This window comes from Triturus cristatus, chromosome 3_2 (genome assembly GCF_964204655.1).
Source record: "Triturus cristatus chromosome 3_2, aTriCri1.1, whole genome shotgun sequence".
In the NCBI taxonomy this organism is placed as follows: domain Eukaryota; kingdom Metazoa; phylum Chordata; class Amphibia; order Caudata; family Salamandridae; genus Triturus; species Triturus cristatus.
The window spans coordinates 824,052,502-824,076,912 of NC_140584.1; the positions used below are offsets into that span (position 1 = coordinate 824,052,502).

The 24,411-nt window shown below is 44.0% G+C and overlaps 1 protein-coding gene across 2 annotated transcripts in view; it reads right to left on the reverse strand.

The window, feature by feature from the left end:
• AOX1 (aldehyde oxidase 1) overlaps positions 1–24,411 on the reverse strand; it is a 542,538-nt gene that overhangs the window by 318,103 nt on the left and 200,024 nt on the right. For both annotated transcript variants that reach the window (XM_085649034.1, XM_085649035.1), the window contains exon 18: positions 1,324–1,441. In XM_085649034.1, the coding sequence (XP_085505160.1) occupies positions 1,324–1,441 (118 nt within the window). The remainder of the gene's footprint in view (positions 1–1,323; positions 1,442–24,411) is intronic.

The following is a 24,411-nucleotide window of genomic DNA, read 5'->3' on the forward strand; positions in this document are numbered from 1 at the left end:
CAATCTGACCTCAAAATGTATGGTCAAAACAGAAAACTGAGATCCAGAATGGTTCCACCACTGTCCATTCCCAAAACCTGGATTGGTGGGAGTTATTTCTCTGTATAAATATGCAGGATTTGAACCTTGCTCCTGAAGAGAACAAGATCATTCATATTCATCTAGAATTCTGAAAACAAGTAAAGACCTGTATTTTATGCAAATCATGACTCTGTTCCCATTATATGAAGTCATATTGGTTTCCAAACTGAACCTGTGTAGATATCTCACATTTTTTGCATGTCACATCTTCTGTAAAGCACTGCTACATGCCAAGCAAAAGACTCAAAAGGTATCAGTTAAAATTCAGATTTTATCTCTTGAATTTAAACCATCTGTAGAGGGAAACATCCATTACGACGCAGTTATTACATCGCACTGCTTTTATAACGCAACTGTTACAACGCGAGTGCCTTTACATCGCATGCCATAACAACGCATGCCATTACAACACGTCATTACAACGCATGCCATTACAACAAATGCCATTACAACGCATTATATGGTAAGTAATGGAGAATTTTAAGGGGTGTTTTGAGGGTGGGGGGTTCTTTTGGAGTTATAGGCTTGTTTAGAAAAGCAGATGAAGGACAATGGATCTTCCGGGCCAACCCCGACATCCTCCTGAGCCCCCATTGAATTTCGCCGCCCGACCCCAGGGTTGTGGGCTGAATGGCTGTGTAAGCAACATCCGGAGGGGGATGGAGGGTTGTGTTTCAATGCTCTGGTTTGAGATATAATGTTGGCCGATCATGTAACGATTTACTGATTCCTGCAATAAAAATAATTTAAAAAAAAAAAAAAAAAGTAATGGAGAATTTTAAGTTTTAGGGTGGGTATGGGTTTTAAGGTAGTTGGGAATAGTAATTCTTACCTCTACACTATTCAACACTTTCCCTACTGTTGAACTCACAGGAGTGGGAATAGTAATTTTTACCCCTACGCTATCAAACACACTTCCCCTACTGTTGCATCACTAGAGTGGGAATAGTAATTTTTACCCCTACGCTATCCACCACTTACTGTTGCACTAAGAGTATTATTCATTGTTATGGTATGCATTGTAATGGTATGCGTTGTAATGGAATGCGTTGTAATGGTAGTTTTAAAAAATGTGTTGTAATGGCATGTGTTGTAAAAGCATGTGTTGTAACGTCATATATTCATCTGTAGTGTCAGGACCACAAAGTTCAAATATCAATTTCCACACATGACCAAACACCTTCTTTAGTAAATGTGAGATGCCTAAAAAAAAGGTGACAGTTAATCAAACACAGAATATACCTTTTCAGATGCAAACACTTCATCTCCTTCTTGAAGAAGGTTTGCACCAGGGACATCTTTTGCTGTGATAACATCAACCACTCCTGGTAGTTTCAGGGCCTCCGCAGCATCAATTTTCCTTGAAGGATGAAAAAGTAAGCCACAATTTCACTATAGGGAAAAGACACTAAGAAAACAGCAAAGTTGCAAAACACACTTGTGTCCCTCTTCCCTCTAGTAACATGCTCAAAATAGGTGTAGAGCACAGCCATCCCCACCTCCTCAAATATCAATTTCGGAAAATGCCTTTGATGAGGAGGTGCCCCCATTAAACTGAACTTCATGTTTTTGCTCGAGTACGACAAAGCAATCATGGTCTGATTAGTGAGCAGTACCCAGTGCCTCTGGAATTATGCGGTTTTGAGGCTGAGACATTTTCTTCATAATTATGGATTTGCCACGTTGAGGCTGAGGCCTTTTCTGGATAATTATTGATGTGCCGCATAATCCATCATTTGCTACATATTCTGCAGATTATACCTAAAAATAATTTCTGGTTGAAACGGATCAAGTTACTAAATAAATAGCAACATGTGTTGCCATGGTTGTCATCTTTCTGTTACTGTTTGCTGCATTTGCGTGTCAGTCTGGTACAACTTAAGTGAAACCTTTGCCCAGACAGTTTTCATCTGTAAAAAAGTAATGAGGTAATACTACACAAAATGTGCTGCATGATGCAGCATAATTTCTTGCAGGGTAATTTAGTCCACCCTGCTCCATAATTTCGTCCTCCCTGATGCATGATTCCCTTTTTTTTTTAAACTTTTTTTATTGCCATTTTTAATCGAGAATCTACGCATATAGTACAGGAGACAGACTAAGTATGAAAGTCATATAATAGGCAAACACTACATCCCAGTATATTGGCATGAGTTAAAGTTTGGTAGTAAATCATAAAATGCTATGGGGGTCACACCACAGTAACAATTAAAAGGAAATATGGGAAGGATAGGACCATAATCACCGCGTCTCGTAGACGAGTAGCCAATGTATGCATCGTAACTTTGAAAACAAAAGTCAATAACATTATGAACTGGCTGGTGTTTCCCATAACAACTAACTGGAAATGTGGAGACTCGAGTGGTAGGATTATGTCACAACATGAGGGGCGACGACTGACAGGTGCTCCAGGGGAGGCAAGGGAGCGGGAGGAACCCCAATATATTCCTTCCCAGGGGGACCGCCTTCAGTGTCCATAAACCATGCATGTGTGGGTGAATGGATCCCCCAGTGGGCCAGTCTAGGTATCCAACTGGCTCCCTGTGGCAGGCTCCGCAGCCCGAGGTAGTGGGAGGCAGATTCAGGCTGTCAAACAACATAAGAACATAGTGTCCCACATCATGGCTGCTCCATCTTCTCCTTGGAGGACACATCATGGCTGCTCCATCTCCCCCTTGGGGTGGGCGATCACGAGTCATGGCATCTACCTCTGCTAGGGCCCATTTATGAGTCACTTGTAGCCAGTTCTTATTCGTGGGTGGGTGGGAGGACTTCCAGTTCATTGCGATCAAGTGCTTTAAGAGGACCAAGGCTAAATCAACGAACATATATGTATAAATATACCATATGTGTAAATGTGGCATCTCCGTAGCCACATATCGGGCATGCAGGAGATACTGCAGGGTATGTTTTGTGGAGGCGGTGCGGTGTGAGGTATGTTTGGTGCAAATAATTAAATTGCGTACATTTTAGACGGGCATTACAAGAAACTTGCTTCACCACCTCCCGAGCCATGGCTCACTGCTTGGAGGTTAATTCCATGCTGAGGAAACCCTCCCATTTGAGTTGGTCTTGGGTTGAGAAGTCCAGACATCCTCCCTGTAGAGCCGCATATAATACCGCATATAATACCGAGATCGCCCGGCGACCAAGCTTATGTGTCAAGATGCATTGCAATCCCAGGTGCAGTTGTGGCTCAGCCTGCCCCTAGAGCCCACATATCCCCAGTTGCTGCCATAAGTGTATTATGGGTTAGGAAGAGACAGGCACCAAGCCCATAATGTTCCTGCAGGCCCTGGAAGGATAACGGAGCACCATAGTAGTAAAGATCACCCAATTGGGTGATTCCGGCCTCTCACCATGGAGAGAGATCCTGGACTTCCATTACAGTTTGCAGAGAAGGCACACTCCAGAGGGGGAGCTGTGGTGCATAAGGTACCGGTGTTTGCCTAGGTTGCATATATTATTTCCAAACGAGCTTGGCCACTCGAGTGAGCAGACCCAGTTCCCAGGTAGGTTTTCTTGAGGAGAACCGCCAGTCTAGCATGTAAATTCCCCTCAGTGTGGTAAATAATTTAATTACCGGAACTTAATTTGATGCGGAAAATCTATAATAATAGCTCAGTAAAATAAGAGGCAGAATCCGTGGTATTAGAGGTTGGGAACGGGCTTTATTCCAAAATCAATTCGAATTGATGGACTCCATATTCCATCACCACGAAGGTTCAGGAAGTGAAGGACCAACTTTATTGACAAGTAATCATTTTTATACAGAGGCATTATAGTGAAAACAGATGCAGGAGGCGTAACAGTTGATAACAAAGATAAAACATACATGCGTAACTAAAATGGGTGTAACTAGGCGTAACTAAAGAACGTCATTAGATATGATGTCATAAATGGGTGGTTCCATGGAAGAATTTCGCAATGTCAGCAAAAATACTTGGCAGAGATGCGCGCGCAGCAGCATGACGTGTGATTGACGTACAACTAGGGGGTGAAGGGGACTTGACATTCAGCTCTACATGTGGAGACAGAAGTCTGGGGTTATGTCAACCTAATCCCAAATCATATCTAACATCCTATGTTTAAAGAACTGTGTTATCCAAAAAGAGAGGTCTCTTAGGATAGAATCTTATTCTATACTGACTATACTGACTGTTAGTGCGTGTACAAGCGTCTAAGTGTCTACACTAGATGCGAGGGGGTAGGAATATTCCATGGTAACAGGGCTATGAATTACTTGCATAAAGACAGAGAAGCTGGGCCTTTTGCTCGGTAGCTGAAAGAATGTTTACTTAAACTACTAGACAGGAATGCATTGGATGAGGAGCGGAGCAGAGCAGATAATCTTGAAGGTGAAATACAGTTTTTTTTTTTTTTGGCAAGCAGACAGGTCGAGTCAGGCACCGTTAGCCGCGCAGGGAGTAGGACAAAGTTCATGGATACAGATGCGAGCTCAGACTGGAGCTTTCAGAGGCAGAAGGCAGGAAAAGGGCTTAATGGCAGAATCAGGGCCTACTCGCCTGGACTGTAAAATGGGATAAATGAACCATATAAAGCCGGTGGCCTTTCATACTTAGAAATAGAATATCCGGCCCATTCATGGCGGATCTGAAAGAGGACATGTTGACGGTGGACGCACATGTGTTTGCGTCTTCATAACTGGAACTGGAGGAAACATACATGTACTTGTGATTTATACATGAAACCGTTGGGGTCCAAGATAGGGGACATAACTGATCATAAAAATCCATATTTCCACATTCCCTCCTTGTCCCCTACTTGCCCTTAAGAGATATCAATCTTCATCAATCCGTTGATCTGTTCATATAACATCATTTGTTCTTCTTTCTTCTTCCGGGATCTTGAACGAAAACTTGGATGTGGGATACACGAGGTGGCACACAGACCACAAATCGCTGACCCACATTGTAGACATAAGCAGCAACTGAATAGTATGAGAAAGCCAATACCTAGGAAGGAGAGCATTCTCCAACCCCAGGCTGACAACACGCCCCAGAACCAACCGGACCAAGTCCAGGTGCCTGGATTCTGATGTATCTGGCTTACAATCTTATGAAGGCGGGTTATGGCTTTATATACAGACGGCGAATTTTCTGGTATGAAAATGCAACAACTTGATCCGATGACCCTACAAGCTCCGCCCCTATCGGCCAGGATGACGTCAAGGACAAGACGATTTTGAAGCACAACAATCCGCATAGCAGACTGCTCTTCTGTTAAATTGCCTAAGGCGGAAATAGTTTTGTTCACTACTGCTTCAAGGGTTCTCGTTAATCTACGTATCAGCTTACTATTAGTGACTGTACCTATATAAGGAAAGAAACCCTTATTGAAATCTGTGTATTTTTCCCATGCTGTTTCAGTGTAATCGACGATGGGGAGATCTCTCTGCTGTCTATTGTGTACTAAATGAGTATTTCTATGATAATCAGGAGGAGCTAAGAAAACAGGTGGCAGAAGGAATCCGATGTAACAGGTACCATCCCAATCTAGAGGCAAACGTGTAGATGCAGTCTGACCACATACGAAGTAGGAATGGCGAGAAGCTCTAAATGTAGACTTGCCTTGATCACTGAATTCTATTACAGTGGTGCATTTACTATGGCCCATGTGTATGGAGCCATTCTTTCTTATACATAATTCACCTTTAACTGGAAATACTGACATAGCGGGCAAAATTGGTGCAGCTTCGGATTCGACATTCAGGATCATGAGATTAAGCGTGAAATTACCTAATCCATATACTTCATTTTCTAGATCAGTTCCTGTTCTTTTGGGAAGTCCCTCCTTGTTAGGGTAGCAGACTTTAAGCAAAACTAAGTTCAGGTTTCCCCATACCCAGTTGTCTTGATAAACTGCGGAATTCGAATCTAGGGAATTAATTAAACTAAACCATGCTCCACAGGAGCCATTGTGTGTGAACGGATATGGAAAGAGAGGCAGAATTCCCTTATAGTTCTGATAGGGAGGGAGTCGGCCACATATCCAACAATTTGTAGCATTGCTAGCCTAATGGGAATGATGTAACATACTAATAAAAGTGTTATTGCGCAGCGCAAATCTATAGGACAACTCATGCGGGGGTAATTCACTAAAAGAATGTTCAGCAGTAACATTGTAAACATGTTTAGAAATAGGATAATATATGTGCAACAATATACTTGCCGCGATTATTAAAAGACATAAGAAAAACAAAATTAATAACGTCACTGTGCAATGACTACGCAGTGATTTACAGTACGCATGTTTTTTCAACTGTATTTGATTATTTCTTTCTCTATTCTGGTCCAGAGGATACATGTCAGAAACAAATTCAACCGATTCACCTTGGAGAGGACTTAAACAATCAAATTGTCTGACTGACTGCACCGTAGTTTTAGTCTATATAGTTCTGAGTTCGTTTGCTCAACAAAAGGGAGCTTTGAGTCTGTCTTTGAGGCAATACAGGGTTTAGTCTCTATATCGGATGGTAGTCCATAAAATTTCTTGATATGACTCGAATGTATCCAGCCTTTGCCACCTTCGATCTTCACGGCTGTCCTCGTGGTGAGCAGTACGAGTTGAGGCGATTTCCACCTAGGATCCAGCTGAGAATTCCGGTCATAGTTCCTCACTAACACCAGGTCCCCGGGAACTATGTCATGGGGTTTCACCTCGGTGTTGTCGGGAAAGGCTGCAGCTACCTGTGAACGACAAGATTGTAGTGCAGACATCAAGGAAGCCAGGTAATCTGTCAGCATATTACAGTCTACATCAGTTATTTTGCGTGGTATAGGCGTCCCCCACATATTTGGTGGTCTACCGAAGATCACCTCATAAGGGGATAGCCCTGTTCGAGAATGTGCTACCATTCTCATGTAAAAGAGTGCAACTGGTAAGGCTACTACCCAATCTACACCTTTCTCCCTACATATTTTGGACAATCTAATTTTCAGAGTTTGATTATGTCGTTCCACGAGACCTGCTGCCTCGGGGTGTCGGACACAATGAAATCTCCATTGATAGCCTAACAAAAGTGAAACGTGTTTCATTAGTTCGGATGAGAACGGCTGGCCGTTATCTGAGTAGACAACACGTGGTAAACCGTACCGTGGGAAGAATTCTCGAACTAACTGTTTGGCAGTTGTCGGGGCAGTGTAATCTGAAACCGGGTATGCCTCTGTCCAACGGGAAAGAGCACAGACAACTACAAGAACATATTTAAATCCCCGACATCGTTCCATCTGGATATAATCCATCTGGAGGACTTCAAATGGGTGCTCAGGAGGCTGAAATCCACCCTGTTCTACGGGAATGCTTTTACCTGGGTTAAACTGACAGCAGATCATACAGGTACGGACTTTTTGTTTAGCTGCTGCTCGTAAATGTTTGTTGAACCAAATGTGTTGAATGCTGTCTAGCATAGCTTTTTCTCCTAGGTGTGCTGGACTATGTATTGTATTAATGATAACTTGGACCATTGAGTCGGGAAGAAACCATATAGATTTTTCCTTCGTCATCCATCCCTGATCGGTTTGGATCCCTCCTAATTCAGTCCATTTCTTTATTTCTTCTGGTGTAGCATGTGTCTGTATGTCAATTACGTCAAGAGCGGGATCCTTAACCATCATGCAATGTGTTGGTGTCGGAACTATTGTCTTTGTCATGTCAGATGTGTGAGTTTGAGCAGTCTGTTTAGCTGTTCTGTCAGCTAGATCATTGCCTTGGGAAATGATATCAGTAACTTTCGTGTGAGCTTTACATTTCATAATTGATATTGCAGCGGGTAGATGTATTGCGTCTAATAAAGCATGAATGAGGGGTCCGTGCTGAATGTGGGCACCGTGAGAAGTTAAATAACCTCTCTCTCGCCACAGTACGCCGAAGTCATGGACGACTCCGAATGCATAACGTGAATCAGTGTATATGTTGACTTTCTTATTTGTGGCTTGAATACAGGCTTGTGTCAGAGCGGTGAGCTCTGCTGCTTGAGCTGACAAGGTATTAATACGATTTGTTTCAATGACTTCAGTGTCTGTTGTGACTGCATACGCGGCCACTAACTCTCCTGTACTTGTTCTCATACATGAACCATCTACATACAACGTCAGGTCTGGATCTGACAATGGGACGTCTGTCAAGTCTTGTCTAGGTTTCGTCGTGATAGTAATAACTTCAATACAATCATGTGCTAATGGGTCTGTTCCGTTTACTGGTAACAGTGTGGCAGGATTCAATGTACTACAACGTCTGATTTCTATGTGTGGCTGAAACAATGTCAATTCGTAACCAGTGAGTCTTGCTATAGTCAAGTGTTGTGTTTGCGTTCGGTTCAAGAGAACCTCTACTGCGTGTGGTACTTGTACTGTCAATTGATGTCCTAACACTATGGCATCGCTTTGTCTGATTGCTAAAGCTGTCGCTGCCACTGATTTCAGGCACGCAGGCAGAGCCTGAGCTACGGGATCTAATGTACTAGAAAAATAAGCACATGGTTTGTGTGATCCTGCTTGTTCCTGTGTGAGTACTGACAAAGCAGTACCTTCGCGTTCTGTAACAAAGAGTGTAAACTGTTTTGTTGTAACATGGTGTTGCTAAAACGGGTGCTTGACATAAAGCTTTCTTTAGGCTTTCAAAAGCTTGTGTATGTTCCTGAGTCCAAGGGAGGACAGTCGATGTGGCCGCCTCCTGTGTTGTCAACTGAATGAGTGGTTTTGCTAGAAATGCATACTGAGGGATCCACTGCCTACAATATGAAGTGAGGCCTATAAAAGCCCGCACCTCCTTTTGTGTCTTGGGTATTGGCATGTTAGCAATTAACTGGATGCGATCGGGTGTAAGCTGCCTTCCCTCCTTGGACAGCGAGTGACCAAGGTAAACAACTCGCTGAACACAGAATTGCAGCTTAGAAGGGGACACCTTGTGCCCCTTTTCGGCCAAAAATTGTAAAACCGTCAGTGAGGCTTTTTCACATTCAGGTTCGCTTCTAGCGGTGATCAGCAGATCATCGACATATTGAAGCAGGGCAGTGTTGACTGGCATGTGTATACTGTCAAGTTCTCGTTTCAGTGCTTGGCTATAGATGCTGGGGCTTTCTGTGAATCCTTGAGGTGCGCGTGTGAATTTAAAGCTTCGTCCATTTAAACTAAATCCGAACAAGTATTGGCTTTCCGGATCTATTGGGACGCTGAAAAAGGCATTCTTGAGATCAATTACAGTAAAGAATGTTGCTTCGGAATCAATGGCAGTCAGTAATGAAGAAATGTCTGGGACTACGGGGTATTGTGGTACAATACATTTATTTAATTCGCGCAGATCAATAACCAATCGATATACTGGCGGGGCTTTTGGATCAGTTCGTTTAAGAATCGGAATTATCGGTGAATTACATACATTGGAGTCGGTTTCCACAACCACTCCTTGGGTAATAAGCTCGTCAATGATTTGCAGTAAAGCCAATACAGCATCTGTGGGTAACTTGTATTGTCGCATTCGTGGTAGTACCACTCCTGTCTTTAGTGTGACTCGATATGGTGTAATGTTCATGCAACCAACATCTGTAGGGCCTTGTGCCCATAAATGTGCGGGTAAAGTCTGCAGTCGGTGATCCATGTCTCGGGACACGTAGTGCCCTTTGAAATCACGTAAAAACAATCTTACTCCTTCCGGAGAACAACATATTATAGCTCCTAGAGCTTTCAAAGTTTTTATACCTAACAGGTTTTCTGGACATGATTTAGTAAGCAATAAATCTGTAGTTCGTGTCAAGGGACCAATCGTAAGGGGAAGAGGCTGTGATACTTCGTTAATGATAGGTTTTCCTGAAAAACCAAGGGAAATATTCTGTGAGCCTGAGAGGGGTGCCCCTGGAACTTCACTACGTTTTATAGTTGTTCGGCTTGCCCCTGTATCAAGTAAAATTTTTCTATCTTGGCCTAATAGTTCACTGTGTACATAAGGTCCTTCTTGATCTACAGGGACCTCGATAAGGGGTAAGCCAACTTCCCTCTCTAGGCTGTTTCATGAGTATCGTTGATAATCAGGATAGTCATACTGTGCGGTCTGGTACATCTGTTGTGTCGTTGTCTGTGTGGCAGCAATGGGCTGCGGTGGTGGAGCTGGCAGAGACTGTTGCGGAGCTGGCATGGACTGTGCATGCTGCGGGGCTCCTTGTTGGTTCTGATCCTGTCTAAGTGGCCGTGGTCTTTCTTTAGTATTACCTATGGCGATATTATGTTTTAAAACTGGACAATCGTGTACATAATGACCTGGCTGTTTACAATAGTTGCATGTCCCTTTTACAGGACCTGCTGAAACACTGGACTGTGTCATACCCTTTTTATGACCGTCAGCTGGAACTGTCTGAGAAACTAGCATTTTCATTTTCGTGTCTTTCATGCGTCTTTGTTCATGTTCTTGTTCCTCTCTAATTCTATTGTGATGGTACTGTAGCATTTGTAACATTTGTGACGGAGTGTTACCTTGCCAGGTACTCTCGAATTTCAATACTCTATTCTTAACTTGGGGCAAGGAATTTTCAACTAATTTTGTCACAAACAGATGTGGATACGATTCGCTACTTGCTTTTATTCCACTATTTATACCAAAACATTTTTCGAATCGGGCATAGAAATCACTAGTGTCTTCATCTTGCTTTTGTTTACAGGCTGAGATTGCACCCCAGTCTTCCTTTTTCGTAGTTAATAAACGTGGTAGTACCTGTACTAGTAAACCTGGTAGTGTTTTGGTCTTGTCCCCAAGCCCTGAACCTGGACCTCGAGCTTTTTCTTCGTTTTCTAATGCTGTCCAATCTATCTTTTGGTCTCCCACCTCCCAATCCTTTTCCTTGAGTTTTTCGTAAATGCCCGCAGGCATTAATACTTTTAATATTTTCATAATGTCGGGATAGGTATACTCTCCCATGAGCAACATGTCTTTAATTTCACGGTGGAAACCCGCTGGGTCTTTGTCATGACTGGGTACCACTTTCTTCATTTCTAATAGTTCTATTTTAGATATGGGTGTGTATACAAACACACGTTTAAACTGATTGTCATCACCTTTTATCGGGTGCACTTCGCGTAAGGGATTCTGTCTATCCATATAATACGTCGTTCTTTCCTTGATGGGCAGTGAGACATGTTCGGGGCATACAAAAAGAATGTACTGCTTTCTGGATTCTAGTATTTCTCTAATTAACTCAGTACCTGAACCTCTCCATTTATTCGTGAGTAATTCAGTCAATATGTCAGGTAAGGGACCAGGATCAGAGTGTTGGCTTTTATATAATACGAGGAGTTGTTGAATCATATAGATACCAGCTAAACGCTGTTCATCTGGGTTGAGGTTCAAAAACGTGTGTGCTAGTGTATCATCACTATATTTTCCGGGACTGTCAACCCAGTGAACGGCTGACCTGGCTAATTCTTGTTCGTCCATAGAATCGAGTATATGATAACCCCTTCGTTCTCGGAGTAATTTGTCAGCGGCTTGGAACGCATGTTCGGGGGACCTTATATTTATTATAGGTGTTTGGAAATTTCTGTTATTATCTGGACGTATCGGACGTATCGGATCAGTAAAGCATCTAGTATTATTGCAAGATCTTCCTCTACCTACATAGGCCACTGTTTCTAACTGTCCTGTGGGTAGTTCTAATTCTTCCTCCTCCTCGGTTTGTTCAGGCTGGTCCACTGCTAATCTTTCTTCGTGTATTCGTTCTACTTCTTTGCGTATTTTTCGGCACATAGCTATTATACTTAATCGTTTATCATGTCTCCCTTCTGATATATTCCGACTCCATGTGGTAAGAATTAGCATTTCTTCCGGATTTACTCCTGGTCGGTCTTGATTTCTGACCACACAATTTATGAGGAAACGTAACAGTTCCCCCTGTATTTCCACTTTCTGGTACTCCATGGCTCTATTAATACTCTCAGAATCTCGCCCTGACTGGACAAAGTGATATATATTTTCTAAATGTGTAGTCATTCCTGGTAGCCTCCCTAAATATATTGCAGCTCGTCTGATACGTAATGATGCCAGCAGCATTTCGTCCTCTTTGCCGGGCACAGGATCATATCTACAATCTATTAGAAGTTCCTTAAGCGTGTCGGGAGTTACTAGTTTGGGCGTACGTTGGTGGGCTAATTCTTGAAAGGAAAGTTTATTTACTCTGGGTGGCGTGGAAAAAATGTTTGATGCACCTCCTGTAGCACCACCTGGGGTGCTGGATGTGAAAGGATTCGTTGAACGTGATATAGCAACCATAGGTGTGGGTACAGCTGTAGAAACAGATGTGCTTGCCGGAACTTGTATCGGAGTTTGTTGTTGCGGAGGTACAGACGGAGGAGGGTCTTGGCGTTGAACCCCCTCGGCAGGCGGTCTATGTGGCGCGGTATTAGCATACTCGGGAGCTGCGTCGTCTAAATAAGAAGAAAGGAAAACATCTTCTGCGGTTCTGGGATGCCCTTTGGGATGTGCTTTTATCGGAAACAATGGGGGTGGCAAGTCTTTGGGTATCTCCGGAGTAGCCTTAGGTAACCCTTCGGCCAGAAGAGGATACATACCATTCATAAGGGCATTTCTTTGTCTGTCTGATTTTACTCGAGTACCTTCTTCAATTAATAGATTTTCTCGAACTTTATTTGAATTCTCCTTACTCTTCCCTTCCTGTCTGAGTGCTTTTTCTGTACGTCTATACGATTCTTTACGCCATAATTCAATGGCATCTTTCTGTGATTGTCTGGCTTCCTTTTTCCATAATTCTTCCTCTACTTTCATGATGCAATCTGCATCCCAGGTCCCAGCTGCGGGCCACCTCTGACTTTCTGGTAATTCCTTGGTGTAGTCTGCCCATAAATCAAGAAATAATATGGCGTCTAGGCCATGTTTATGATACATGAAGTACCCTGGAGTGTCCCTAGGAGGAATGGGAACAGCTTCTTGGAGTACCCCTTTTCTAGTTTTGATCTGTCTTAATTTCGAAAAGAGCGGCATATTGAGAACTGATCTGATACCTAATTTTGAACACGTTTAATACAACAAAACACAATAATGAACAGTCATTCACACCACAATATGCAGAACGTATTTAAAACATTTTAACATTTAACATTTAATGAACAACAATGATGGCCATTTAGGGAACTAGTCACTAAGCATAATACTCGGCACTAACTAGGTAATTCTGGATTATATACTAGACATACTTGATATACTGCTAAACAGTACAGATACACTGCTGAAACAGTGCAGACCGGATTTGTGTACCCAAACCCGTCTTGACCGGCACAACCTATGTGCACGTCAGAACGCCTCCCCGGCAATGGTACTCACCGGGTAGCTCGGAACGGAAGGCCTCGGAACTGAACTGAACTGGACTCGGACCGGACTGGACTCGACTCGAAACTTCGGAACTTCGGAACTAGTGGGCCTCTGTATACCTCGGATCTTGCTCTCTCAGCTAGGCTCTGGTCGGGATACTTCGCACTTCTCACCGCCTCGTCTGGGTGTTGATCGCAGCCTCAGTTACCCCCGCTCGGCAGGAGGGAGATACAGGAAATCCTGTGGGTACGCGTTGTTGTCCGTCCAGCTATGGCAGGAGACCGGGCCTGCAACGCACCTCCGGCGCGTGAGATGAGAAAGTGTCCCTGTTCGGGCGCCATATATGTGGTAAATAATTTAATTACCGGAACTTAATTTGATGCGGAAAATCTATAATAATAGCTCAGTAAAATAAGAGGCAGAATCCGTGGTATTAGAGGTTGGGAACGGGCTTTATTCCAAAATCAATTCGAATTGATGGACTCCATATTCCATCACCACGAAGGTTCAGGAAGTGAAGGACCAACTTTATTGACAAGTAATCATTTTTATACAGAGGCATTATAGTGAAAACAGATGCAGGAGGCGTAACAGTTGATAACAAAGATAAAACATACATGCGTAACTAAAATGGGTGTAACTAGGCGTAACTAAAGAACGTCATTAGATATGATGTCATAAATGGGTGGTTCCATGGAAGAATTTCGCAATGTCAGCAAAAATACTTGGCAGAGATGCGCGCGCAGCAGCATGACGTGTGATTGACGTACAACTAGGGGGTGAAGGGGACTTGACATTCAGCTCTACATGTGGAGACAGAAGTCTGGGGTTATGTCAACCTAATCCCAAATCATATCTAACATCCTATGTTTAAAGAACTGTGTTATCCAAAAAGAGAGGTCTCTTAGGATAGAATCTTATTCTATACTGACTATACTGACTGTTAGTGCGTGTACAAGCGTCTAAGTGTCTACACTAGATGCGAGGGGGTAGGAATATTCCATGGTAACAGGGCTATGAATTACTTGCATAAAGACAGAGAAGCTGGGCCTTTTTCTCGGTAGCTGAAAGAATGTTTACTTAAACTACTAGACAGGAATGCATTGGATGAGGAGCGGAGCAGAGCAGATAATCTTGAAGGTGAAATACAGTTTTTTTTTTTTTTGGCAAGCAGACAGGTCGAGTCAGGCACCGTTAGCCGCGCAGGGAGTAGGACAAAGTTCATGGATACAGATGCGAGCTCAGACTGGAGCTTTCAGAGGCAGAAGGCAGGAAAAGGGCTTAATGGCAGAATCAGGGCCTACTCGCCTGGACTGTAAAATGGGATAAATGAACCATATAAAGCCGGTGGCCTTTCATACTTAGAAATAGAATATCCGGCCCATTCATGGCGGATCTGAAAGAGGACATGTTGACGGTGGACGCACATGTGTTTGCGTCTTCATAACTGGAACTGGAGGAAACATACATGTACTTGTGATTTATACATGAAACCGTTGGGGTCCAAGATAGGGGACATAACTGATCATAAAAATCCATATTTCCACATCAGGACCGCCTGGACCAAGGTACTGTCTGCCATCTCATCTCCAGGCAGTCATCACATAGGCCATTTCCATTGGGCTGCCGTGAAATATAACTCCAGGTCTGTGACCCCAAGTCCCCCCTCAGGCATGGGACGCTGAAGCATGGAGCGAGACCTGCTTCCGAGCAAAAGCTCAGACACCATTCTTCTCACAGGTCTGAAAAAGGACCTAGCCGGAATCACTGGCAGAGCTGCAAAGAAATATAAAAGCCTTGGTAAAATTAGCATCTTTACTAACAATGCCCTGCCCATGGGGAAGAGGGGCAATCTGGCCCAAAAGTGCTAATCGAGGCCAGGGCCTTACCATGATAGCCATTGTGTAAGTTGCGGTCATTATAGTAGATATTCACACCAAGGTAATGAAACATGTCAAACCTCCAAGAAAGGCGCCCTGCACCCAGCTCCTCTCTACGGTCTGGCTGAATTCTGTATTAAGGGAAGATACACAGCTTACCCCAGTTAACCTTGAGGCCTGTCATCTCTACAAAGAGATCAAGCAGGTCATCGAGGGATAGCAGTGAGTGGGAATGGTGTCCCAGATATATCAACACATCGTCCAGATATAAGAACACAGTGTGCCAGTTCGGTCCCACCTTGATACCCCAGAGAGTGCCCCTGGCATGCAGCAGTGCAGCAAGTGTCTCCATGGCGAGCGCAAAAACCATCGAAAAAAAGGAACACCCTTGACGGGTTCCTGTGTCTATAGAGAAAGTAAGCAATATCTGACAGCCAGTGCGGACCCTGGCTAGTGGACCTGTATACAGGAGCTTGACCCAACCCAGGAAGTTAGGACCCATCCAAAACACCTCCAACACTGGAAGCAGGTACGACATATCAATTGTATCAAAAGCTTTTTCGAAATCTAGGGAGACCGCCACTGACAGGTCAGCCAGCCAGTCATCTCATCCATGATGTGGCACAACTGTTGAATGTTGTAGTACGTTGCCCTCAGTGGCACGAACCCACATTGAACCGGATTCAGCAGAGAGCGAATCATCAGGAGCAGTCTATTGGGCAGGACCTTAGTCAGAACTTTATAATCAATGTTCAATATTGATATTGGGCGGTAGGAGCCAACCTCAAGAGGAATTCTGCCCAGTTTCGGAAGCACCACTATGAGAGCCTCACGAAGAGATATAGGCAGGATGCCCCGATGGTTTGCCTCCTGGTATATTTCCAGTAGACGAGGAGCAAGGGTGGAGCTAAAAGCCATGTAGTACTCCAAAGGAAACCAATCCGTACCTGGAGTCTTACCACACGCCATCTGGCGAACTGCTAGATTAAGCTCCTCAGTCTGAAGAGGTTTCTCCAGGTCTAGCAGTTACAGCGGGGTCAGGCGGGAAAGGGCTGCCGCTCAAAAGTAATCCCGCACTTGTGCCAGTGTGGGCTCCCGGGGGGAGGAGTACAGCCTCTCATAATACTGGGCGAACCCCTCATTAATGTCCGTCTGAGTGGTTCTCAAACCACCTGTGTCATCAATCATGGCGCCCACCTCCAACCTCAGTAACCAAGCCAACATATGCTCCGGTTTATTGCCGTCAGCGTGTTGGCAGGTCAGAGCCAATTTATAGTCCAGGTCACAAAGTCTCTGCACTTCCTCCTGACATTCATGGCGCAAGCCACCAGCCGGGGTGTGCGTCAGATGCTGATACCGCCTCGATCTCTGTGCAAGCAGCCCTCTAAAGTCAGAACTCTACGAGTGAGACAATTTCACACCCCACGTAGTGGCCCGGCACGGCCCCCTCATAACCACCTTTATGGCATCCCATTCCAAACCCCGGGAATCCACCAACCCAGTGTTCTCCTCCAAATAGCGGGAAAGGTGCACAGCAATGGTGTCTTTGTATGCCGTGCCCTGCAGGGCCTCTGTCGATGCAGCCAGGTCAGGACATGAGTCCTCACCCCCTCCACTGGAACGTAACCAAGAGTGGGTTATGATCAGACAGGGTCCTACCCTGGTATTTAGAGTTGCGTATAAGGGGCCAGCAATCCACATTGCAGAAGAAATAATCTAACCTGGTATGGACCTGATGACCTGGTGCATAATAAGAATACTCTGCCTCCCCTGGATGTCCCAGCCACCAGACATCATGCAAGGTGGACATCCTGGACCATTGTTGGAAGTGTTTTATCGCTTGTGTGCCAGGGGGTGGGGGACCAAGCGATTCAAGTCAGTGTTGTGTATGCAGTTAAAATCTCCCCCCATAACTCCGGGGCTTGGGGATCCTGCAAAAAAGTAGGGGATAATGTGTCTAAGGAAACACACCATGAGATGTATTAGGTGTATAAAGGGAAACCACGGAAAAGGGGCGCCCATCTAAGGTGCGCACCAGGATTTAATAATGACCCACCTTATTAACAAGGACTCTCGACTTCACAAAAGGTACCTCCAGAGCAATCCAGATAAGGACCCTTCGGGCTAAGGCCGAGTATCCAGTACTAAAGACCTGCCCACTCCAGCACCTACCCATCTTGCTGTGGTCAGGTGGGTCTCCAGTAGACAAGCAAAATGAATGTGTCTGGGCTGGAGATAAGCATATAGCCGGTGTTTCCTGGCAGGGGTCGCTATACCATGGATGTTCCAAGATAAAGCGTGAAAGGTGTGGGCCATTTGTGCAGACTACATACCCTGTGGTTCATAGGTCCCATCCCGTCCCTCTGCCCCCAGCTGGGCCCCCAAACATCCCGGTCACTCCCCCAACCAGCCAGGAAATAAAACACAATTGAACAAATCAATAGAACAACTCCCCGATCCTAGGCCTGATCACCTTCTGGCTTCATGCCAAAACCCCTCAAACCATGCAACTGGCACACAAATAATGCCTTTGAAATATTCAAGTCCACATGGAATACTCCAATGGGGAGCGGGCCAAATGAAGCTGTGTGCAGCCTGAAAATGTCAAAGTTCAAAGGTTCCGCTGAGGAGGCCCATGGCGAGTAATGTGACTTCCAGTCCTCGTACTCCGTGTAGATTACCTGCAGGGAGATAACAAATCCAACAGCAATGCACCTTCACCGGGTCACTCACCTCCCTGGCAAAAAGAACAATGTCAGATGTTGGCCGCCGACCGTAGAGTGAGTTTCGGGCCCTGGTAGACCCCAGCTGTCGATGTCAGTGAGCCACCCGAGTACAATCCTGACTCCAATGGAGGCTCCTGGCGTAGAAGAGCGAAGGAGTTTGTGCTATGAAGTGAAACCTCCGATACCGCACAAGGTTGCTCCGCTGCCACTTGATCTTTGGTCGGCTTTGTTTTAAGGTATACATGTTTGCTCCATCAGCGCCTAAGTCTTCAGATGGAGTATGCATAAAGTCTTTAGCATGGAGTCAGGTCCATGCATCTTCTGGTGAAAGAAATGTGTGTACCGTATCACCATTGATCACCCTAAGCATTGCAGGGAACAAGAGCACATATTTAAAATACAGCTCACGAAAACACTGCTTGACCTTACAGTAAGAGCCATGGCTCCTCTGTACTTCAATTGTGAAGTCAGGAAATGCTGTAATTGTCTAATTTTCATACTGCCAAGGGCCCTTAGTGTGAAAACGCTGCAACAGCAGGTCACAGTCATGTTAATTAAGAAGGTGTGCTATAATGGGACACAGTGGAGTGCCTGGAAGGGGTGACTGGCCTAGCGTTCAATGCCCCCTTTAAATGGAGAATTTTACCACCTTATTTTCAGGGTCGATGGTCGCCATCCAGTCCTCTATGAACAATTCCACACTGGGACCCTCAGATCATTGAGGAAAGCCCAAGAGGCAAATTTTATTGCACCGGGATCGCACCTCGGCATCCTCCGCTCTGCGATGTAGAGTAGTGACCTCCTCCTCCATATGTTTCAATCGCCCCTTCAGGTCATGCATTGTTGCCCCACGGTGGCCAATAACTTGCGATGGTCAGAGCATAGCAGATTCATGTTGAGTGAAACAGTTTAGATTTGGGCTTCCAGAGACGTTTTAGTATCCATGATGGCTTGTAGGACCTTTTAAACTGAGTGGAAAGAATCCGAAGAGTCGCTTCAAGGTGATGGGGGCTGTCAAGAGTCCTGTCCGCAGGAGCGGAGATAGACGTCGCTTCTCCAGCGCCATTGACTTGGTGGTCTTGGTCTTCCCCATCATAGTCAGCCAGGTAAAACACAGCTAAGGGTAAGGGTAAGGAAGGGGCAATAGGTGCAAGAATTGTTTGCAGTCTGTAGTCCACAGGGTAGGACAAACTTTGGCACCCTCAAAACAAAGTGGGCTTTCCCCTTGCAAAGGCTCAAGCAATGTGTATTACATTCAATTTACAAATTTCAGAAGGCTATCTACATGAATGAAATAGATACAGGTAAACAAATATAGTACAGTGGCACGAGAAGGAGGAGAGCATTAATGGTGGGCGGAGCAGGACCAATGGAAAATGCAGAGGATTATGGACCTCAATATTTGGTGAGCAGGTGCAGTTTGAGGTCTTTTTTAAAGCTGATGTAGGAGGGATTACAACGCAGATCTTTTGGGGGGGTATTCCAAATGTAAGGGGCGTTTCCAGAGAAAGAACTAGATTGTGTGGTCTTCTTTTTTAACGGAGGTGGGATAAGGACGAGAGCATTGGTGCTCTCAGGGGTCTTGTGCAGCCCCCTTTGTTAAGTTTATTAGTGAGATACAAAGGGGCATTTTGATGAAGGGCTTTGTGCGTAATGCATGCAATCTTGTAGGAGGATCTGCCTTCGATGGGAAGCCATTTAAGACCTTTAAGGGCTCGGGAGATGTGGTCAAAATGTTTGCAGTCAGAGATTAGCCTGGCCGCAAGGTTAAGAACAGTTTTGAGTGGAGCAAGGTGTACTTTCGGCAATCCGGAGCATAGCGTTTCCATAGTCAATTCTTGAGAGGACGAGAGATTGGACAACCGATTTAAAGTCGTCAGCTGGAAGGAAGGGTTTAAGTTTCTTAAGATGGCGGTGAGTGAAGAGTGCTCCTTTGGCCGAGTTTTTTATGTGGACATTAAGAGATAAGCAGTTGTCAATGTGGAAACCAAGAGATTTTACAGAGTTGGATAAGGAAAGCGGACAATTGAGGGCATTAAGGTTAGGGATCCATGATTGGATAGGTAGAGGATTGTTTTCTGGAGAGAAGAGAAGGATTTCCGTTTTATTGGGGTTGAGTTTTGAGATGATTGGAGTGGAACCAGGATTGGATCTTAGACAGGGTGTTGTTAAGATGCAGAACATCAGAGTGGGATTTAATCTTGTAATAAAGTTGTGTGTCATCATCATAAAGGTGGTAATTGATACCAGCTTGTTTGAGTATGAGGATGAGGGGTTCCATAAAGAGATTGAAGAGAGAGGGAGAAAGAATAGATCCCTCGGGTACACCTAGGGAGACTGGAGTAGGGTTAGAGAGGCAGTTGTAGATTTTGATTTGTTGTGTTCTGTGTTGAAGGTAGGAGGAGAACCATTTAAGGGCCAGGCCACTGAGGCCAAAGCAAACTTTGATCTTCTATTGTTGCCTAAATCATTTACACTTGTTTTGTTGTTCTCAGAGTTTCAATAGGAACAAGCATTGGCATAGCCAATAGGTCTCGCTTTTGGGACCTTCTAAGTATTTAGTTATGCAACTGTTGCATGGCTAAACACTTCTAAGGTCCCAAAAGCGAGACCTATTGGCTATGCCAATGCTTGGTTTTTTTTACGTGCAGGTGGCAGAAGCAACGCAGAGGGTTTATCTGTGGAGAAGCAACACAAAGAGCGCAGGTAGAGAATTAAGCAATGCAGTGGTGAATTGACACAGAGGGCGGGGCAGAAGCAACACAGAAGGCACAGGTGGGGGAAAAAATATGGAGGACGATGGGAAGCAGAAAGCAACACGGATGAGAGAGAGGAACCAGAAGCTGTTGCGAGAAGCACATATTGGCAAGCACAATAATGAGGAGTCTGGAGACAAGCACACTGGCTAGAGAGCAACACAGAGTGCGGCAGAGAGAAGAGCAGCACACAGAGAGACATCTGAAAAACAAATGCAGTTTTATAGAGCGTTTAAAAGAAAATAAATTAAAAAGGTAATGCTTCAAAAAGTGACCAGTGGAAAGATACAAGTAATGCGTCCATGCTCCACGGGAGGGACAAACACATGAAGAGGAGGGAAACCTATGGCAACTGACCATTAAGAAACAAGAGAGTGACAATGAAACCAACCAATGGTAAGCAATAGGCGACCTCTAAGCCTACTGTTAATAAATAAAATGCCCAGTCGAGACCTAAAAATGAAATGCTGACTAAAACCTTACAGTGAAACTGAAGTTTTGTAATCGCCCTATAGTGGTAATAGCACCTATTTAGCAAAAAGCTATATAGGTAAAGTACATGCAGAAGGGTAGAGTCACTGCTATGTGCATCACTGGCCACTGGAAATGTAGAAACGAAAGCTGGGGTCATAAAGTCAAATAAAGGAAGCGACAGAAGAAGCATGAGGTTGTTTTTCCGTGCACTCATTTTATGCATTTAAGTGTCTCGCTTAATTTTGCTTGTCGTTTGAATTCCCATGTTTTAACACAACCTTCCGCTCGACTCGAAACTTAATAAGCTGCTCCCGAGGCGTAATCATTTAAAATATGGGGCAGCAAATGAGCATGAAGAAAGCAAACACCGCTGACATCTAAAACCGTGAGATTACCTAGAGTCGAAAATGAGTACAGAATAAGGGGTTGTTAGAGGAAGTAAGCAATTAATAGGGTTAAATGAAGGTTGACTGGGGGCTGAACAAGTAGTTCTTGATTCAAATTGCTCCAAACAGCAGCTACTCGTCTACACAGGTTGCTGCAACTTAAGTTACACCTCTATTGCAGACACTCGTCACAAGAAGACAACGAAAAAAAACGTACAGAAACGTTTCCTCAGATTCGTTTATACCCTGCAACATACAAAGGCAGAAGTGCTGAAAGCATGCTTCTGCAACAGACCCACCAAGGGCAAGCCTTACTTCCTCGCAGCTACCATTGTTTTTCCTTCCCCGGGGGGGGGGAGGGTGATGCGTCCAGCAACGCGCTCTCTCCCCGTTAGGACTGCTCGGTAAAGCAGAGATCACACAGTCAAAGGGAGCTCACCTGCAGCAGCCGAAAGACAGAGGTGTGTAAAGTCTGCGGGGCGCCGGTGTTTCCGTACTAGAAGCCCACCAGAAGCGATACAACCCCACCAGAAGTGATGTGTCTGGGGGCGCGGGGCACTGCAGGCAGAGGCGGGCAGGATCAGTTTCCAGTGCATCATTACAGCGTGGAACAAACTCGGGGGAGCTGCGCGCGCGCATGCTGCAGCCCGTCAGTAAACGCACGGTGGCATTTTAAGAAGTTTACAGTTCAAACAACGTTGGCTTTTAGGAGGATTAAAAAGAAGCAGGAATGGAAACAAGCAAAAGTGAAAGTAATTGCGGTTAAGCGCGGCGATCAAACATCAAAGCGGGCGTGCGGCCCCGAAAGTGAAAATAATTGCGGTCAAGCGCGGAGAGCGCGCCCGCGCACATGCACTGTATCTCTAGGCTGGCCTGGTAGCACTTTTTGGAGCCCTCTCAATAAGTCTTGCCAGACCAGCGCATGCGCTGGGTCAAGCGAGACCTAAAAAGGCTAAGCCATTCAACAATAATGATTGTATTCCCTGGATTAAATACATAAGAGATTGTGTTATAAACCCGGGTCATCCAAAATGTTGTAAACCCCACAAAAATAGTTAGAGGTACTACGCTGTGCATATGCATTTAAGATATCTAGGCCCTGTAGTGATTTTCCTTCTTGACCCACTTTGGTTCTCCCTTAGTTTTGCGTTTTAGACGCCTTAGGATGCCTATGCCCGCTCGGCCTAGCCTCTTATAACACATTTGTTTTGTGACAGTATTTTTTAGAACAGGCTGTACCTGTTGTTTGGTATTCAGGGACTGTTCTTGGGATTTCGCCAAGGACACTAGAGTTAACAAAGACTAATGTATGATATTATGTCCTACTCAAAACCACTGAGGAGGTAGAGTCTCATCTTAAGTGGGTGAGGAATGTCTGTGAACAACTCTTGCTAACTTGTTTGGGATTGGGAATACTGCATCATTTGCTGTTTTTTTTCCCCAAAGGGTGGGCCTTTTCTGAATCCACCAGCTAGCTGTAAAAATGTGTGTTCAAGCGTCTAGACATTTTTTTTATTTTTGGGTTAGGGGCGTTATTTAAAATTGAGAAGATTTTTTTTGCCTGTGCTATGGTCAGCTAATTATACAAGTTTAGAACACCTTTTTTATATTTGTTAAAGATATTTAATCATTGCCATGGAGTGTTTTTGACTCTGAATGTGACACCAAGGAATATCACAAACAATATCATATTTAACCAAGGCAATTAATTGATAGTTTCCACTTGTCCTTTTTTCAGATTTAAAATTGCATTTAAAATTTGATATTTCAAGATTTGCAATAATAGCGTCTGTCTTTCAGATGTTATTTCTAATGTACAATCTGACACTAACTACATTTTTTTTATTTTAGTCTTGGTAAATGTACATTGAATTAAATTAATAGGTTGTTTTGGTAGACTTAATAATGAAGGAATTTATTATTTTTGTAATGTTCTATGGATTTTCATTGGCAAATCTGAGATTACCAAAATTGACTGAATTAAGGTCCAAACCTTCTGACGGTTAAAATTATTGTCTGCACTACCGATCATAAACTATAAAAAATATCTTCATGTTGACATATTTTTCTTTATTGGTTTACTTTTTTAAGTTAGAGTGTAAGACTGTGACCATGAATGCCCAATTCCTATCCTTAACTTGGGACACCTGTTGCCTTTTTTATTATATTCATACTCATTCCATTTCTCCTATTAAAAAGTAGTATCAATTATGTTTATAGAGAACAGCTATAAACCTAAGCTGCTCTCTCCATGGTCAGTTCTAAAATCCAGTCATTCCTGATGCTTCCCATGCTTTGTTTCCGATGTGATCTAGAGCTTCACATCTTATTACCAATTAATCCTTCCTCATGTTTCATTCATTTTTTACATTTATTTATTAGTAGTTATGTATAGAATCAACAAGACTCAATGGAGGGCAGAGCACTGTAAATAAGAATAATTGCATATTTAAAAATCTATATTTTTTTGTTTCGTGTCTCTACTTCTTCATTCTCCTAATCACTCTATATTAAAATGGCATTTTTATCACCATCAAACATGGAGTGATCACTGACTGTCCCACATTAACATATACCTGCTAGTCAAAGCTGGAACTTAAAGTGTTGCAATCTTTAAAGTCACTACTCTTACGAGAGGGGTATTCTCTCACTAATCACAAATACATTTTAAGAGGCAATGTAAAATCATCTATAAATACATAACATTCAGTGTGGCCTGAATATATCAAAACTTACATGGAATAAGGCTTTTTAAAATTGCAGGCTTCCTGCCTTG